Below are 19,703 nucleotides of genomic sequence, written 5' to 3' on the forward strand. Positions count from 1 at the left end.
TTTGGCAATATAGTGTATTTATTCATGTGGGTTTTTACATTTATTTAAACATAATTTTTACATTTATTCTTTCCTTGAAAGTGTAAAATGGTTTAATTGGATGACAGGGTCGAGATAATGCTTCTTTGTTGCTTCCTGACTTTTTAGACACATTGTATTCAAAGACATTGTTGAACTTCCCAGTTCCCAGTCCCAGATATTATTCAGATAAATTATATTTCCATTTTAAAATGTTATTACTCTGATATAACAATAATATAATAGAATAATAATGCTAATACATCTTTTTCAAAAGTAGTAAACCTTTTATTATTATTAGGATTAGAAAAAAATATATTAAAACTAATATATATATATAAACTAATATAAAACTAAAATTAAAAAGATCAGCAAAAAAATAGAGTGGACTCAATCTTTCGGCTTCTCCCATTAGGGGTCGCCACAGCGGATCATCCGTCTCCATACCCCCTGTCCTCTACATCTGCCTCTTTCACACCAACTACCTGCATGTCTTCCTTCACCACATCCCTAAACCTCCTCCTTTGCCTTCCTCTATTCCTTCTTCCTGGTGGCTCCATCCTCAGCATTCTCCTACTGATATACCCCATGTCCCTCCTCTGCACATGTCCAAACCATCTCAATCTCGTCTCCATCACCTTGTCTCCAAAACGTCCAACATGCGCCGTCCCTCTAATAAACTCATTTCTAATCCTGTCCATCGTCATCACTCACAACGAAAACCTCAACATCTTCAGCTCTGCTACCTCCAGCTCCACCTCCTGTCTTTTACTCAATGCCACTGTCTCTAAATCATACATCTTCTCAGGTCTCAAGACCTTGTGTTCTGCACAAAGCCATAATTCAATGATGAACCCTTAAGGATTTACTGGGACCCTGACTGCACCTCAGACCTCCTCATGCCACAACAGTGACCAAACTCTTTAATGCTCTTGAATACAAATTCCCCTAGAGCCCCCAGAAACAACCTGGAACAGGATGTTCTCCAACCACAAAGGTGTGAAGAGTTTTGGAATACTTTTCACTTTGAGGTGAAGGTTCTGTCCTAAATATGTTATGTATTTTAAAGTTCTGCAGAACCTTGTTTCAATAATGGGTTTTACACATTTATTATTTACTTATTTTTAAGCTACTGTTATGGTCTTTTTTTAATTAAGTGGCATGAATTCAACTCTATAGATGATTCAATTGTTCATCACGTTTATAAACCATGGCAAAAGTCTATATTTGTGAGCAAACTGAATATCAAACAATTAAATACTCATTACTCTCATTTTTCAGCTTCTCTCAGAGCACGACCTTTGAACCGACACTACTTTTTCACTGCCTAATATGGAGTTGTTTACAGAAAGCTACACGATACAGTCACGTGTTCACGGTTCCTATGGATAAAACGTTTTCTATGTATAGTGGTGTTTTTAGTGTACAAACGAGGAAGCAATAGGAGGAAGTGCTAAGGGAAATATACAGCCAAGGAGCCTTCAGCTTCTCATTTTTGACGTAATGAAGGCAGCCGTGTTTCTCCTGCTGAGCCTCGGAGGAGCTCTAGGCCTCAAAATATGCTCCTTCAACATCAGGTCCTTCGGAGAAAACAAAGTCTCTAAACCTGAAATACTAAAAGTGATCCTGGAGGTGAGAGTTGCTTTATGTATCTTCAGTATTTTGGTTTTATTTGATTTGAATTAAAACATACTATAATTATTTTACACTGTGCACATGCAATGCATTATTTGCAAATAAATGTTATTGTTTCATCATTCTCAGAATTAGAAACACACACACACACACACACAAGGTCTTTGTTTTGGTGACAGAAACTTCCATGAACATCAACATTACAAAAAGAAACAATAAAAATAATGAAAAGTACACAATGTACAGTCAGGGTGACATGCAGAATTTCTAAAAAGATAAATAATATACTTTATACACTTTTTAAAGAAAAATAATCTGTATATTGCACGTTTACATATTGCGCTTGATTGTGTTTATGTAAATTGGTTGGTGTAATGGTGCTCATTAGGGGAATTACCTAGGAAAATAGCTGTTCTTGTGTTTTGTGTAGTTCTGGTGCTCAGTATTTATTGCACCAGCCAGAAGCTTAAAGAGGTGGTAAAATAGGGGTGTGATGTCCTTGGAGATTTTGGATGCTCATTACCTCACTCTGAATACATAAAATAAATTCACAGCATGTAGTAGATGCTCTTATACAGAGCGACTTACATTGATCTTATTTATACAATTGAGCAGTTATGGGTTCAAGGGCCTTGCTCAGGGGCCCCAGAGTGGCCTAGCCTTGGTGTGGTTGGGATTTGCAGAGATTGGAAGTAACAGAGTACAAATGCTTTGTTACTGTGCTTAAGAAGATTTTTCTGGTATCAGTACTTTTACTTTTTTATTTTTTTGACTTTCTTTTGACTTTCATTTTTACACAAATGCATATCTCTAATTTCTACCTCTTACTTGCTTAATCAATTGATCTGAAAAGACTAATGTAACTCTCAGCACACCAAACTATTAATAAAATGATATCAATAAGTCAAACACTGATTATCTTTAAAAATTACCATGACCTTAAAAAATAAATTGCACAGATAAGGCCACTATTGTGGTCAGTTCGAGTCTGGAGTTTCTTCCATCATTTATTCCTCTCAAAATTGTTTTGCCTGCTGTTGAACTAATGTTCAACTATATGTTCTCGCTAAGTAGATACCACCGAGCGGCAATCAAACAGAGCATGTGCTCTGCCCTGATTGGTGGCGTGATGCGTGATTGACCAGTTAAGTTTTTACACACTTATAAATAAAAAAAATACAGATTTTGCCATTTGTAGTTGAGTAAAAAGTGCGATATTTGACTTGAAATGTAGTGAAGTAAAGTAAACATCTCCACAAATGGAAATACTTACAGTACAAATACACAAAAAAGTATATATACAATGAACAAAATTATAAACACAACACTTTTGTTTTTGCCCCCATTTTTCATGAGCTGAACTTAAAGATCTAAGACTTTTTCTATGTACACAAAAGTCCTATTTCTCTCAAATATTGTTCACAAATCTGTCTGAATCTGTCTAAGTTACTAGCACTTCTGCTTTGCCGAGATAATCCATCCACCTCACAGGTGTGGCATCTCAAGATGCTAATTAGACAGCATGGTTATTGTACAGGTGTGCCTCAGGCTGGCCACAATAAAAGGCCACTCTAAAATGTGCAGTTTTATCTCTCAGTTTTATGCCACAGATGACGCAAGTTTTAATGGAGCGTGCGATTGGCATTCTGACTGCAGGAATGTCCACCAGAGCTGTTACCTGTAAATTGAATGTTTATATTTCTACCATAAGCCGTCTCCAAAGGCGTTTGGAATGGAATACTAGCTAATGGAATACTAGCATGTGTTTTAAAGCTATAAGCAGGAAGTTGTGTAAATTCTAACTCATTGTGTTTTTGAGAATTCAAAATGTGTATTTTTAACTCCATGGGTTCTATTAGTGTTTCACTTCCCAAAGTATCAAGACTTTTTTCAAACTTCCTCCCATTAGGCCAATGGAGATAAACCAATACAGCACCTCTGTATTGATATTGTTTTACCTTAAAAATATTTTTTTTTAAATAATTTTTATTTTATTTTAAAGGCTGTATGCTTGGGCCGTATTTGTTTGTTTGCCTGGACTATTTTCCAGATCCTTGGATGGTTCAGTTTCCTTAAATGCTTACAAAACCGTCACTGTAACAAATAACAGTGAACCTTCATACATTTCAATGCCATTAAAATACTAACGATTTCTTTAAATTGTACAAAAAAAAGCTAGTGTTTTATTGATTTCCTCATGTATCGATATGTTATGGCTTGTTATAGTATAGAGATACACTTTGAAAGGACACACCGTTGTCCTGTCCTGCACTATATAAAATAATTAAAGACACGGTTGCCAGGATTGCAGGTTTTACACTAAGGTGTGAGGCAATCTGCCAAGGTTTCACTTCTATTCATAGGGAAGTGGTAGCTGAGTGGTTACTGCTCGGAAGGTCGGGGGGTTCAAGCCCCAGTATTGAAAAGCTGCCAATGTTGGTCTCTTGAGCAAGGCCTTTAACCCTCTGTGCTCCAGGGGAGCTGTATCATGGCTGACCTCAGCTTCCTTACATCGCTGGGATATGCTAAGAAAGAGTTTTACTGTCCTGTAATGTACATGTGACAAGTAAATGCATCAATCTATAAAAAATTGAATGCAGTTGATCTATAAATTACTGCAATGGCTAGAAGAGGGAAAAGGGAGTTCCACAGAAATGTATGACTATATTTTGATTGCATTGCAATGTGAAACATACCTTCTGTGTCAGAATATTAAATAGAAGTAGCACAGAATGAGCTGCTACATGATGTATGACTGCATGTTGTCAACTCTCTACTGCTAATTAGAAGGTTGCTCTAAAATAAGGCTCCATAACAGTCTGTTATTACTCTTCACGCTGCAGAGCATCACCCGCTGTGACCTCATGCTCGTCATGGAAATCAAAGACGCTAAGGGGAAGGCATTTCCTCGTTTGATAAGTCAACTCAACAGGTTTGTGCACAATCTTAATAACTCAATCTCACCTTATTTCCCATAGCAGTTTAAAGACACTTCATTCTAGCAGAACATGAGCAGCAACAAATATACTGGCATAAAGTGGTAGTCATCAAGCAATACATTGCTTCCACAGGAAATACACTGGACCGAAGCCTGAATACGGCTACGTCATCAGTCACAGGCTGGGACGAAAAACGTACAAGGAGCAATATGCCTTTGTTTACAGGTACTTTTGATTTTGATTTCCACACCAGGAAATATTGAGATAGAAACTTTACAGTGCTTTCAGGATCATACCACACACGGTTAGTGACGTTTAACAGAAAGCTCAATAACACACAGGAAGAAGTTGGTGTCGGTCAAGTCAGTTTATCAATATCCTGACACCCAGCCTGAAGACGTGGACGCCTTCGCCAGAGAACCGTACGTTGTGTGGTTTTCATCTCCAACTACAGGTAATACAAACTCTTATTTTCTCCACTGATTAATAATTAATTTCACCTCATTGAATTCAATTCATTTTTATTTGTATAGAGCTTTTAACAAACAACATTGTCTCAAAGCAGCTTTACACAGATAATATGGTGATTAAAAGTGAATATGTTCTTTATAAGTAAGTTTGTCCCTGATGAGCAAGCCAGTGGCGACTGTGGCAAGGAAAAACTCCCCGAGATGGCATAAGGAACAAACCTTGAGAGGAACCAGATTCAAGAGGGAACCCATCCTCATCTGGGTTGCACCGAATGTCCATTTATAGCAGATATACGATGTTGCGGGGTACAGTGATGATGATCAGAAGCGAAAAGAAGTCCTGAGTCAATGTAGCAGACTGTTGACATTAGCTTATTAGCTTGACATTGTACTTATTACAGTACAAAACGATTAGGTTGTGTGGTTAAATGCTACATTCGTTTTTTGCCCGACAGGTAGAAAAAGAAGACCTAAGAAGACTTTTTTTTTTTATTACAATCTCTTTGGTTGCTTTGGATGGAAAATTGTATTGCATAGTCAATGATTTATCTTTCAGGGTTTAATCACTAATCGACTTTTTTTTCCCACTTAAACTGAAAACTGGAACGTCACAACATGGATTTTTTTGTACTGTATGTTTCCAGAATGTATTATTTGCAGTGAAAGAATTTGTTATCCATATGAATTTCAAATAAGCCTCTCTTTTCTTTCCACTCCTATTACAGAAATCAAAGATTTTGTCATCATACCCATTCATACACCTCCCGAATCAGCAGTTAAAGAAATAGACGAGCTGTACGATGTCTACCAAAATGTCTCTCAGCACTGGAAAGCACAGGTAAAGTGCTTATTCAGTGCTTTAGGAAGCAGTTAATTTACACTACAAAGCTCCTGAATTCTCAATCCTGATTGATCAGATGATGATTATTCATTTTCATTTATTTTTAACACTGGACAGGCAACAGGACATACTGTGTCTGAATAAATGCAAAGATAAAACCTTTGATTTATCATTCTAGTTCAAAATATTTGCATAACAGTCGATTTTCAGTAAGAGGTTTATGGGAAATTTATAAATGTAAGAATTTTCAGTATCAGTGTACGATTGAATATAAATATGTTTTCCAGCATGGTCAGGTTGTGGTTTCATGGTCACATGATAACAATACAAACAAATTGCAGTTTAAGTTCAAAAGAGAGAATTTATTATTATTTTTTTTATATAGCTACAGTACATCATCATAGCAGAAACAGATTTTTTTTTACAGATGTTCCACATTATAAATGCGGTATAAAAGGACACATACCAATGTACCTTTAAGCTCTTTTCAACTTCATAGTGTTTGTTTGATTGCTATGGCATGTTGTTCAATAAGTCATTTCATGTTGCAATTTTCTTAGCTATTTAGTAGACATGGATTGCACAATTTTTTACAATCTATTGTCATAAGCCCATAACAAAAGTTGAAACTTTCTCAAAGTAAGATGTACAATAGGACCACCGTTTTAAAAGCCACAACCATAGAACAGCCCAAAAATGTATAATGTATACCAGTCATTTGGATGTGTAAGTGGTGGTTCAGTGGTTATGCAACTGGACTTCTGATCAGAGGGTCATGAGTTCAATTTCCAGCACCAGCAAGCTGCCACAGCTCTAGAAATGGGCACTAAATGCAATAAACGTAAATGAAACTACGGATATTTCTACAATTTCTAAACATTAATTTAACTATAAATAAAAATAATATTTCCTTTTTTGGGTAAATAAAAGAAATAACGCTCTTTGCCTTCTACAGACTGTATACTTGCAATCTTATAAGATCATTACAAATCACACTGTGCACTGTAGATTAAATAGACATGGGTTTATGTAGACTGTATGATGATGACCATTAATTCTTCTATACTAAATTATAGCATCATAGCCTACAATTCAATAGGTCCCATCATCCTACCCTGGGGGTAAACTCTTCATTCTACAAAATTTACTATTATTTGTAGTCGATGTTTGGACAGTTTGGAGTTAAGAGGTCACAAAGACTGAAACAAGAGATACATTCTGCTCTGATCAAGCGTAACTGATCTTTCCTCACTTATTCTATTCACCCAGTTACAAACACCACGTCTCTGATTTCTTCTCTAGTTTAACCCTCGGTTCATGTTTCACCTCCTTCCTTCTAACTAGCTTATTTTTTCAAACAGAATTTCATCATCATGGGGGATTTCAACGCTGCCTGTGGCTACGTCCCCAAGAAGGAATGGCGTAACATTCGCCTGCGCTCAGACACCAGCTTCGTGTGGCTAACAGGGGATAAACTGGACACATCGGTGAAAGAGTCCACAAAATGTGCATACGACAGGTCGGGAAAAAACAAATAACTCACAAACATTTGAGGTCCTCAGTTTTCTGCAATAACAAAAAAAATTTGAAAATTCTGGTAATATTCTGTACATTCTATATGCTATTAACCAAAATGGCTTTATCATTTCCTTTATTTAGAACCTGGCTATATATTAATTTCTGCATTAATTCAAGATATTTTACAAAGCTCATAGTTCACAATAAAATATTATTAATAATAAAAACAAGGTTGATTTAAATAAAAACCTCACGTTGGCTTGACAAAATATTTTACTCTGCCATGCAAGGTGTATTATATTATAATTATTGAGACCCAACATTTCTAACACTACTCCTCCAAGAGTTTCAAACTGCATGATTCAAGCTCACTACAGACATTTAGTTCTTTCCCTTTATGGAAAACGAAACAGGCAAAATTCCCAATGACAGCTATTGAAATTTTTTCTATTTTTAACTCCCAAAATTTTCAAGCTTCATTCACCAAATTCAGAACAACACTTCGGGCTGTTCAGACAGATTATACTTTATTTTTGTGGTCAGACTAACATTTTTCCCGCAGTGGACAATCAAAATTCCAAAAAACAGTACACAAATACACTATATTGACAAAAGTTTGTGGACACCTGTCCATAAGATTAACATTTGCTTTATGAATATCCTATTCCACATTTAGTCTCGATTTGCGGTTCTAATAACCTCCAATCTTCCACAAGATTTTGGCATGTGTTCCATAAGGGTGTTAATAAAGTCGGGTACTGATAGATGAGGTGAAGAGGCCTGGGGTGTTCAATTGGGTTGAGGTCAGAGCTCTAAAGCAGGCCACTCAAGATCTTTCATTCCAACCCATGTAAACAATATGTTCATGGAGCTGGCTCGAGCATGGTCATGTAGGAATTGGTTTGGGTTGCCTAGTTCAAGTGAAGGGAAAATTTGTATTCTACCAAGTACAGAGACTTCCTATTCAAACCTTGTGGTAACAGTTTGGTGAAAACGCAGGCTGGAAAATTCAGGTGTCCCAAAACTTTTGTCTACAATGTTATATAAAATGTTCCAAATCTCACACCCCTGCATGCACACAACCTTCTTCTCTAGCGATCACTGTGCCTATAGACCTGTCACACACGTTTTTACTTCATCTGTCCATCAAATGGCACACATTCTCTCCATCTCTCTCTATATTAGTTTACTAACAACACACAGTCTATATTTTTTATATAAATGTATATACTGTATTTTTTTTTAAAAGCTACACAAACACGACACAGAATATTATCTTAACTAATACTTTTAACTAATACCATCTGAACACTATATAGTGTTTATGAGGCGTTCTTCAAAATCAATTCGCATACATTTTACAGAGTTGTTCTTCACGGAAGTACGATGATCCAGGCTGTCAAACCCGAGTCAGTGGAAGTGTACGACTTCAAAACAAAGTTTGGTCTCACTGAAGAGGAGGTACACCGATATTTATTGGTCATTCCAAATACAATATCGTGCTATCAGGCTGCCTAGTACATTAAATGAATAAATGGAGTTCTGGTACTAATCCTTAAAGGATATCCGGTGCATGATGTGCTGTTTTGATACAAACTTGTTGATAGTAACACAAGCCAGTTAATTCTCTAGAAGAATAGAAGAAAAGTCTGGAATTGAACATTTTGTTGAAAGTTGGTTATCCCTGATACAGCTGCATAAGTTTTTGCATTCAATTGTTATAAGGCTTTTATTACAATTACCCCTCACCTTTGTTTTTTTTTTGTAGGCCCTGGCTGTGAGCGACCATTTTCCTCTGTGCATTTCTGTCAACGCAGCTAAAAGAAAAACCTGAACTCCGTTTGTGGATATATGATGCGTCACATGTTGAGCTTAATTTTTAGGTTGATTATTAAAGTGAAACAATTCCGACTAGTTTGCTATTCCCCCCCAAAAACAGCAACGTCAAGGCTTTTTATTTCTAAGGCTGCACAGCATGTTAATTATAAACCAGCACAATCCAATCCAGGTGTTTGTTGCAAGGTTGCTAGGAAACAGTGTATTGTTTTGCAAAGTTCATGCTTTCGCCTCCCATTAATTTAATCCTGCTGACGTCATGTGAATAGATCAAATTTCATGACAAAGGAAAAAGAAAGTATTTTGTTGTAAATCATCTGCATCAGTACATCATAGAAAGGATTTGTAATGCTATTAAGCCAATTTTGTAACAGGATAAGTAAATAGAAATCGTTGGTATTTAGTAGAAATTACGTGGCTCTACATTATTTCTGGCAAATATCTCAATTCTTAATATACACTGTTCCAGTCTTGAAAGTTGGTCACCCGAGGTGATCTGTTGCAGAGGGAATGTGAAAAATACCGTTCCTGGCGTAGAAAGTGCTCCTGATAACTGCAGATCTTCCATTTACTGGTGATTTGTAGTCGTGCACATAATCACCTGTAAACACAGCTAAGAATGAATCTGCAAATGAAATGTAGTATCATCTAGAAAAAGATCATCATATATTCCAGAAGACTATATTACCTAATCTCCATCCGTATTCCCAGGAGGACAATAAAGGATACTCAAACCTTTCTTCAGGCATCTTCTCAACACGTCTCTTCAGGTACTGGCTGCGTCCTTTACCTTCTTTGGACAAACCGTTATAAAGAGTCTCTCTGGTCTTAGGGCTGACTGGTTTCATGAGAGGAGCTGCAGTGAGAACATTCTGTAGCCTCGGAACTTCCTCCTCCTCCTTCTTCTTCTTCTTCTCTGGAGCTTTTACTACAGGAGGCAGGGTGACTTTAGGGGCAGTTGTCGGATTCCCGACCTTGGCTTTGGGTAAGGTGAACCTGACCGGATAGTCCTTACCATATTTCATCTTCCAGTTAAGCCGTGTGTACGCCTCCTTCATTATCAGCTCACGGTAGCTGTTCTGGTTCTGGGTTGTCAGTAAAGTCCTCATTCTCAGCCTGAAGTTAATGAGCACTGGCCTGAGTTTCACATTCTGGTTAAAGGGAAACCTAAGAGCAGTTTGTCATTCTGGCTTCGGGGGTGGTCACCCAATCAGAATGCCTGATCCTTAGCAGAAGAGTGGAAACTACGCATGCACAAAAGAGCAACCAAAAAAAAAAGTGCTGACAGAAAAACAAAGGCGATTCATGCCGACACTGAACGCGGCACAAAGCAAATGCAGTTCTCCTCTTAGCCCAAATGATGGCAGTGGCATTCTCTTACTCAAGATCACAGCCTATGTATAAGCATGTTTGTTAGAAAGGAAAAAAAACAAAACAAAACAGCAGAAAAAGAGAGAAAAAGAAAACAGAGGAAAATGGATCAGAAAATCGTGCACTTCAGCCATGAAGCACGTTGCACGTAATTGAGACGTGCTTGAACGCAAGGTTGGTGCTGCACATAGCAATTTATATAACTGCACACTGGGTGTTGCAAGGAAGCAAAGGACAGATAAAAGTTTCTATATTTAGTCTTACACAGTTTAGTACAATCCAACATCGGGTTTGTGCCAACTGAAGAGGAAATGGTTTGCTAAAAATGATTCTTGAAAGAAGATTCGAAGGGAAAAGCCGGCCTTTTGTTTACAGCCGGGGGGAATCTACATTTATCACATGCTCTGAAGAGTCGTGAAAGAAATTGCTGCCGGTCGCCTGTGGATACAAGAGCGGCATTTGAGGTCGCACGATGAATCATGTCACATTATTGTGGAATCAATTGTGGCACCGACAAGCTTTTTTTGTGTGTTTTGTTTCTTTTAAATCTTTATTCCAGTTTGTTTTAAATTTCCAAAATGTACATCATTTCACATTAAGGCACCCGGGACTAATAATAGCATTTCTGCTTTTAAAACCTTAAGAAAAAAAAATACTTTATACCTTATCAAAACTAAGATAAGACAAATACCAGTATACATGAAAATACCCTCGTAAATCTGTCACTACTGTAACCGCTATTAAACTCAGAGATACTGCGTGTTCTGGAGGGGTGGATATTTCAATTTAAATGCTCTGTTAGAAAAACTTGCTTAACAAACATTGTTCAATGCTGCAAATGAAAAAAAAAGAAAATAATTAAAAAAAAAAACATGATTATGGACTGGATGCATTCTTCATGCACTTCCGCCATCACTTCGCTATTCACATCTTGTCCAGCTATCGAACTAAACCAAATACAGTTTGGATATGATTAAGATCTAATCGAGTGAATTATAAATGTGCTGTCAAAGTGGTTCGATCATTAACTTAAGTGGAGCATCATTTGATTCATGAACATGTAAACAATCGCAGTAGTCCAGGTTACGCAGCAGGTACGAGAATTCGAATAATAATAAAAAAAAGAAGACATTAATGAAAAATAAAAACCAGACAATAACAGCATCAGTAGTAAATAAGAGATCAATGGAATGGAGACTCTTCAGACTGACACCTGAATCCAACCATCTACGTTTGCAAATCTGTTTTTTGTGCCCCTGGAGAAAGAAACTTGATCAATCATGTCGAAGGATTTGCAACTTAAGCACAGTCCAAGCATCAGGTACAAACTACAAAATCAAGTGCAATTTAGTCATCGATATGAGGCGTGATTAAGTGGTGGATGGTTTGGCTGTGTTTTCTCTTATTGCTCCCGTGATGGTTATTATTAGCGTCGGATTTAAGGCACTGTGATATGGAAAGGTGAGCCGGGGATGTGTTCGTCGCCCCACTTCACCGCCAGAACGTAGTTTCCACGCTCCTTCAGGACGTAGCTGACGTTGTACTGCATGCTGCCCACGTGCTTGACCATGATCTCCTCGCACGGGGTCTGAGGTCCGAGAACTCCAACCAGAAGCATGTTCTTGCCTAACACACAATAACACACACATTTATTACGTTCTGTTTTAATGCTACTTCAATGCAACATTGGTGTCAAGAGAAACAAAAATACCGAACAAACAATTGCAAACTCTCTCAAAATAAAATGTGATGTATAATCATTCATGTTTATATGTTCGTTCATGTTTCATCTGGATACAATCATTGAAACAACCAGACTCTGCCTTTTCCAGATCGAATGATTTTTTGCTCGACATTACTGCATCTTGGAATATTTTTGGTAGCTAATTGCATAATTGGTACATTTTCCTGCTCGTCTATTAGCTTTATTTACATTTACAGCATTTGGTGGACGGCTTTATTTAGAGAAAATGACAAATTCTCAATACAGCTGAGGGTTAAGGACTTTGACCTAAGGGCCCAGCAGTGACCTCTTGATGGTGCTGGGATTGAATCTCATGACCTTCCAATCAGACGTCCAACATTAACAGTTGAGCTACCATTTCCCTATATATAATTTCAATTTACCATCCTTGGAAAAGCATTAATCAAAAACCAACCCAGATTAGAAGAAAAAACAGCTTTTTTATTTATTCATTTATTTATTTTTCGACACTTTGGATGCTCTTCCAAGAAAATCTTAACATGTATTTCAGGCAAGCAGTTTAACCAAAAAAATATATTGTGGTGTACAGATATCTATGCTTTCATTTACGGAGAAGATATTGGATTTAAAAAGCAAAAAGCTCTGCTTTGCTGCTCACCCGCTTTGCTGCAGTCCACAGAGAAGCTGGCTTTCTGACCCACATAGGCCTTGCTGAGACCTGGGCCTCGACTGGTCACTTTGCTGGCATCAGAGGCAGCCCTGGAGGAGCTGGCAGTGTGCGCTCGGACTGCAGGATCCACCATCAGTGTGGAGGTCTCGCTGGCGTTGGTTACGTTCACAAGCCGGGAGCCTGAAGCGGGAGAGATGTGATGTGTGCTTCACAAATAATAAACTGGTGACATACGTCTCTGAACAAGCTCTGGATGACTGTAACTGAAATCTGCACTGGAGAAATGCCTCTGAAATGTATATGTACGAGGGGCGTTCAAGTCAAACTGGGACATTTTACATTTCAGTGGAAACTGCATTTATTTTTCAACATACTCCCCTGCTACATTTATACACTTATCCCAGCATTTAACTTATGCCTGGGAAGATTCGGTATAGTAAGATTTTTTTTTTAAGTACGCCTGAAACAGAACAGCCATTCATCACTTCCACAAAAATATTCGTCTCTTGTGCAATTCCACAACAAGCTATGCATCTATTATCCAGAATCAGGCGTTGCATTCCCTTAATGTTCACAGGAAGGACTCTGTTGGCTGAGAACCACCACGATAGTCACTGACGGATTCACAGACATCTTTGAAACGTTTACACTCTTCAAAAGTCGTACTGTGGCTGAGCGTCTCAGTGTACTTTGCTTGAAGTCTTCTGTAAATATCCGTGGGTTTAACACACTAACACTGTTGTTTGCCATCTTGATTAACAATCTTTGGACTGGCCTGGGGATGTGCGCCACCTATCAGTAATAGGACGCACTAGCATCCATTTAATACATGTAAAATTTAAAGTCTCGCTTTGAATTGAACAGTGCCCCTTGTTTGTTTGTTTGTTTGATGAATGGATGGATGGATGGAACTGACAGACAGATAGAATGTACAAACACACACTGCTTACACATCTGGTAGCCTGCTAAACTGCATTTTAATGCTGAGTACCTGTACAGCTGTTTAAATGCATGTACGTATGTATGGATTTATCGATCTATCGCAGTATGAAACAGAGCATCTCAAATCCTACCCATCATACCTGTAACTTTGGCCTTGAAAGGACTGCCTGTGATGTGATTAGGACCACCGTATTTGATGCTGATCAGGTAGTTTCCAGGGGCCATTGGTGTGTAGTGCACTCTGAAGCCTTCAGGACATTCCTGGCACTCAAGCTTTACTTTTGAAGGTCCTTCAACGGTCACTGCCAGGGAGCCTGGTCCTGCTTTGCTGGTGTTGATGATGAAATCAGACTGGATGCCTTTGGAAAATATATGAGCAGTAATCAGCACAATGATGTATAAAAATACAAGCACAACCAGGCAAGGAAATAATTGTTGAGGTTTTTTCATAGAACTGTTACTGAAACATGTGCATTGTTTACTAAGCCAAATAATACCAGATCTACATAAACATGATCATGATAGTATGACAAGAAAAGCGTAGATCAATGCATAAATCCTAGAAAAAACTTGACATTATCAGCCCAGTCCAGCTGTTTTTCTTCAGTCTTATTCCAGAGCAACACAAAGCTGTATATCAGAGCCTTTATTTTCACTGCTATGCATATCCATGTAATCATTAAGCTCCACAAAGGAATCGTTACTCCCTTTTTAGACACAATGATGTAAAGTGTTATGTAAATCAAGCCTTGAAAAAGAAGAGTCGAGAGCTACCGTATATACGGACAATTCTCAGTCTGCAGGAGGCTCCTGTGTGTGTGTGTGTGTGTGTTTGTTTTTAAATACCACGCATCAATTAATATTTGATCATTTTGCATTTGCATATTAATATGGCATTTTACAGAGTTTTGACCATATTGAGTTCATCAGATTCTGTAAGTATTCTAGTATTTTCTTTGGTTACACATTTTGGAAGATTCCTACATATGTACTTTCTGTGTAGAACAAAAAAAGCTGTCTTTCGTTTTTAAGTTTATTGAAGGCCAATAAGTGTTTTATGGTCATGTTTGGTTTACAGCTTGGCGGCTTCTGTGACTACAATAAACATTTTAAAAAGTTATGTATATAAAAAATACATACTGTACTAGGGGTGTCCCTGACTAAGCATTTACACGGTCAAATCAGAGCCTATAGTTGACTGATCGTCGAATCATGTTTGTGTGTACAAACACGGTGCACCAAGAAAATGTAAAATAAAATGTACAGAATTACATTTAAAAAGAATATACCTTTACAGAATTTTCCAGACATTGTTAAATATTTAAATACTTGCCACCAAGATGCTCCTGGGTCAGTCACAGATCATGGAAAGTGAAACTTAAATCTGTCTGTGTGGTTGGGTTTATTAACGAACGTTAAAAAAATGTATTAAAAACTTTTCTTTTCATTTTCAGCATTATTATAATAGGCTGTATATGAACTTATTGGGAGAAAATCGTTAGTTCGATGTGAAATCAATCAGACACTAAGCACCCCCGTTTAACCAAAATGCCACCATCCTCATTTCATATCATCTCTGTGAAGATTCGACTAATATTTGTAGTCTAATCAGACTTCTTCTTTCAAAGCACTGAATCTTTGACTATTCAGTGGGATATATGATGAGTATTTGGTATTTGAATAGCATGTTTGTTGAAAATCGTTGAGGTTTTGCAGTGTTATTAATGCACTTACTAGCTAAATATAATGTCTATATTGCATAACATTACATTGTACTGCGTTCTGTTGTTTGCACATTACACAGTCCAGTAAAGTGGCCTATTTGTTCTGTGTCATGCACTGGTAATGTCCAGTATATTGTTTAATGTAGAATTTTGTTGTTCCAGAACCAATGTTTGGTTTCACTGTGTACTGTTCCAACTGTATATGATTAAAAACGACAATAAAAACCCTTTAAATTGGCATTATGTTAACAACCACTGATTGGCAGTTGGGCTTCTGGGCAACTAATAAATGAGCCTGAATAGTACAATGGAGATTTTTATTACGTATTGTGCAAATGTGAATGCCTGTTCATGAATGAGGTTTTCCGATCATAAAACCTTTGGTGCAAACCACACACACACACACACACGCACGCACGCATGCACACACACACACACACACACATATATATATATATATATAAAAATCATATTATGAATTCCTATTCCTTCAATCCATGAAAAATGATTATTCTATCTATATTAAATGTATAGATGTAGAATGTAAAGTTTATCCAGGCACAAACTGTAAAAATTGCACGAGATGCTCACTGAGCCCTTTTCTTAAAGAAAATGATTTCCAGCAGTCTTTTTTTTTGTTTGTTTTTTACTTTACCCCATGAGAAGCAAGCTGTTATGATCTTAAAATGACAGAAAATTGACTAAGATATATGTTTTCGAGAGAACATCTAAAATGCTGTGTTATGACTCCAAAACCATGTCATTGTTATTATTTAATTCTCTTTAGGAGCTGGAAGTCCTGGTTGGCCATTCATCAGCACAGAAAGACACGACAAACTGGTATGAATGACTCTAAACTGAAAACTGGAGAAATACTCAGAAATAAATCTGGTCATGAACCGTTACCTGTAGTTCCTCTTTCTAATCCAGAGCCGTAAGCAGTAACAAGTCCAGCGTCTCCGCCCTGTCCTGGCTCCCCAACTCTCACCTGGAATGGGCTGCCCGGTATGTGCGTGCTGTTAAACTTCACATCGATAGCGTGAATGCCGTTCTCTCGTGGGATAAAACGGATGGCGTACTTGTCTGGAGAAGGACCAATAAATCAGTTATATGAAACATGAACCGTACACAAGATGAGCTAGCTAAAGGAAACGTCTGCCAGGAAGTATGAAGAGAGAAACTGGAAAAAAGCCATCAGGTCTCTGGCTCTTAAACATTATACTTGGATGAGTTTAGCTCTTTGTGCTGTACTGTAGTTTTTCATTTTTGAAAGGCCCATGTCCAATTTTCTGAGGATTTCTTTACATTTTGTCTATGAGCCCCCATTTGAGTCTTACCTTGTTCTAGTTCGGAAACCACACAATCCTCAAGAGCTCCGGAGGGACTGTGGACTTTGGCGTCGATGGCGCCTTGAGCACCGTTTAGACGCACTGCGAATGAAGCTGGCTGGTTTACTTTGAGGCCTGACTCCTGAAGCAGTAAACAGTAGAGACTCAATCATCATATATATATATATATATATATATATATATATATATATATATATATATATATATATATATATATATATATATAGCACCAAAAGAACAAATACCAGTGTGGCTGAAAACTTATTCTCAAATAAGATTCTCCTAAAAATCTCCTATTTAGCCAACAGAACAAAACTGATTATTTCCCTACCAAATATCAGTGTGAACATATATCATTTGTAATATTGTGTTGAGAGGAAATCAGACTTATTTCATTAGGTTCTTTTACCTCAGATACCGAGAGTATAATGTGAATGAAGAAAGTACCATTTTAATTCTATAATACTGTAATAATAATGTATGCAGTCATGGCTATTTTTCTATAAGTAGACTAGATCTCAAATACAAACAGTCGACAATATAGAGGAATTTTTATAAAAGACTTGAGGATGAAGTGCATTTCTCAAGTATGTGTACCTTATATGAAGTATTTTCATGTTGTCAAACCTTTACTTTACCACATTATAATGCTTATTAATGTACTTTTAACTCCACTACATTTTTTGCAAAACAAGCTATATAAAAAAAATTCTATCTATCTATCTATCTATCTATCTATCTATCTATCTATCTATCTATCTATCTATCTATCTATCTATCTATATATATATATATATATTTATTTATTTATTTATACACACACATACATATACACACACACACACACACACACAGGGAATAAAATTATCTATTATATCTTTTATATCATACAGTTCACTCTGATTCCAAATTGTATTTAACTTCACACGCGTTTTTAAATATAGCTTAAAGTACATTACACTGTGTCCTAGACAACAGTCAAGTCTAAATAACGAAACAGACCTGGCTGCCTCATATGTACATTTAGCACAAGTACAATATTGGACATCTTTACGACAAACTCTTTCCTAAATATTATCACACATTTTTAAATAGTGCATATAAAATTGTCATCAGTGGCACCCCCACCTGCATTCATACCATTACCTGTTCTCACAACAGACCGGCTAAAGCTCAGGAGAAAGAGGATCCACATTATACAAGGTGCTTTCAGGAAGCGACAAGATTTACTACGCTACAGAGAAGGAGAACAAATCGAAAATAAGAAAGAAGCTGCTACAAGCATGTGGCGTTCCTCTTTCTCTCGCTGCTTTAGCCAGGTCTAGTGAGTTTTACAGATGAGTGTCTGTTAAAAGCCTTTAAATGAAACACAAGTGAAACATCTCGAGTCCCACACAAGTTTAATGACGTCCAACAGCTATTCAAAGAAGGGCCACTTTCTAACTAATCACAAAACTAATGACATCAAGCGTTTATATTTGAATCAACTCTTCAATACGGAGTAGGAGAAGTCATGTGTAGATTTATTTACTGAGGTGAGGCTAAAGCTAGAAGTTAGAAAACACCCTAAATCTGCCTTCTCAAGTACATAGTCATGGCTCATTACGTTTTAGGGAGGGTTTGTTTGAATAAATAATTTTTGTTATTATAGCACACAAAGCAGCATGTCTGAAAAGTGGGGAAGCGGTGACATATACTACATTTACAAATATTATTATATACCTGACTTTTCAGACACCATGTATAATCTCTAACATTTTATTAAATATACCCCCTCCATTCAATTAAATAATAATGTTCCTTTTCATATCTAAATGAACTGCAAGTTTTCTGTAACATCTAACTTATCTAAAGAATTGATGCACATTCATTCCATTATAATGCGTGTATAAATCAGTGTACGCGTTCTTATTTTTGAAACGGCGCGATGTTTAAAGCAATGAGCATTATGAATGGTTACGAATATGCCAGCATATGCATTATAAGAGCACACTACTTATTGCATTTAAAAATTTATTTCATATTGTTTTTGATTTCTTTTACGTCTTATATTTATATGCATCTTATATAAGTATTCAGAAGTTAACCACTGCATTGGAGAAAACCATTTCAATTTACTCATGGCTTCCACAGAAAGTGTGACCAAACTTTTTATTTTTCTACCCAGTAAATTTTAAAGCCCAATAAATTACAGAAGAAAGCAGCTTGTCTTTTAGATTTTAGGGCTCCATATTGTTTCCGCTACATAATCTGAAATGTGCATCTATAAAAGCACAGATAATTCTTCACTATAATGATATGCAGCCTAGTATTATGTATTAAATCCTGAAGTCTATCTGTTTTGTCATATCGCAAAATCCTGCGCTTGAGATACACTATATGGACAAAGGTTTGTGGACACCTGACCATAAGACCTGTATGTGCTTTTTGAACATCCCATTCCACATTCAGGGCCTATTTGCTGTTCAAATAAGCTCCACTCTTCTGGAAGGATATTCCACTAGGTTTTGGCTTGTGGAGATTTGTGCTCATGGAGCTAGCTTTGTGCACAAGGGTACTGTCATGCTGGAACAGATTTTGGTCCCCTAGCTCAAAGAAGAGAACATTTCATGCTACTTCCTCCAAAGACATCCTATATAATCGTGTGCCTCCAACCTTGTGGTAAAAAAATTTAAGAAGAGCGAA

At 37.0% G+C, this 19,703-nt stretch overlaps 3 protein-coding genes across 3 annotated transcripts in view; 1 reads left to right on the forward strand and 2 right to left on the reverse strand.

Annotated features, from left to right (window-relative positions):
• Positions 1-1,352: 1,352 nt before the first annotated feature.
• On the forward strand, positions 1,353-9,351 carry LOC124402518 (deoxyribonuclease gamma-like). Its single transcript, XM_046875603.1, has 8 exons — positions 1,353-1,650; positions 4,497-4,585; positions 4,725-4,817; positions 4,934-5,046; positions 5,788-5,900; positions 7,265-7,422; positions 8,786-8,882; positions 9,190-9,351. The coding sequence occupies exons 1-8, from the start codon at positions 1,522-1,524 to the stop codon at positions 9,253-9,255; spliced, it is 858 nt and encodes a 285-aa protein (XP_046731559.1). The 5' UTR covers positions 1,353-1,521; the 3' UTR covers positions 9,256-9,351.
• On the reverse strand, positions 8,873-11,000 carry LOC124402519 (protein ATP6V1FNB). Its single transcript, XM_046875604.1, has 2 exons — positions 9,946-11,000; positions 8,873-9,858 (listed from the first exon to the last, which is right to left on the reverse strand). The coding sequence occupies exons 1-2, from the start codon at positions 10,364-10,366 to the stop codon at positions 9,740-9,742; spliced, it is 540 nt and encodes a 179-aa protein (XP_046731560.1). The 5' UTR covers positions 10,367-11,000; the 3' UTR covers positions 8,873-9,739.
• A 147-nt stretch (positions 11,001-11,147) lies between these two features.
• Positions 11,148-19,703, reverse strand: part of LOC124402516 (filamin-B) — a 79,705-nt gene continuing 71,149 nt past the window's right edge. The window contains 5 exon segments of the mRNA XM_046875602.1: positions 11,148-12,254; positions 12,992-13,183; positions 14,086-14,304; positions 16,576-16,752; positions 17,007-17,139. Of these exon segments, the coding sequence (XP_046731558.1) occupies positions 12,067-12,254; positions 12,992-13,183; positions 14,086-14,304; positions 16,576-16,752; positions 17,007-17,139 (909 nt within the window). The 3' untranslated portion in view covers positions 11,148-12,066.

The sequence above is a fragment of the Silurus meridionalis genome, chromosome 19, assembly GCF_014805685.1.
Source record: "Silurus meridionalis isolate SWU-2019-XX chromosome 19, ASM1480568v1, whole genome shotgun sequence".
NCBI lineage: Eukaryota > Metazoa > Chordata > Actinopteri > Siluriformes > Siluridae > Silurus > Silurus meridionalis.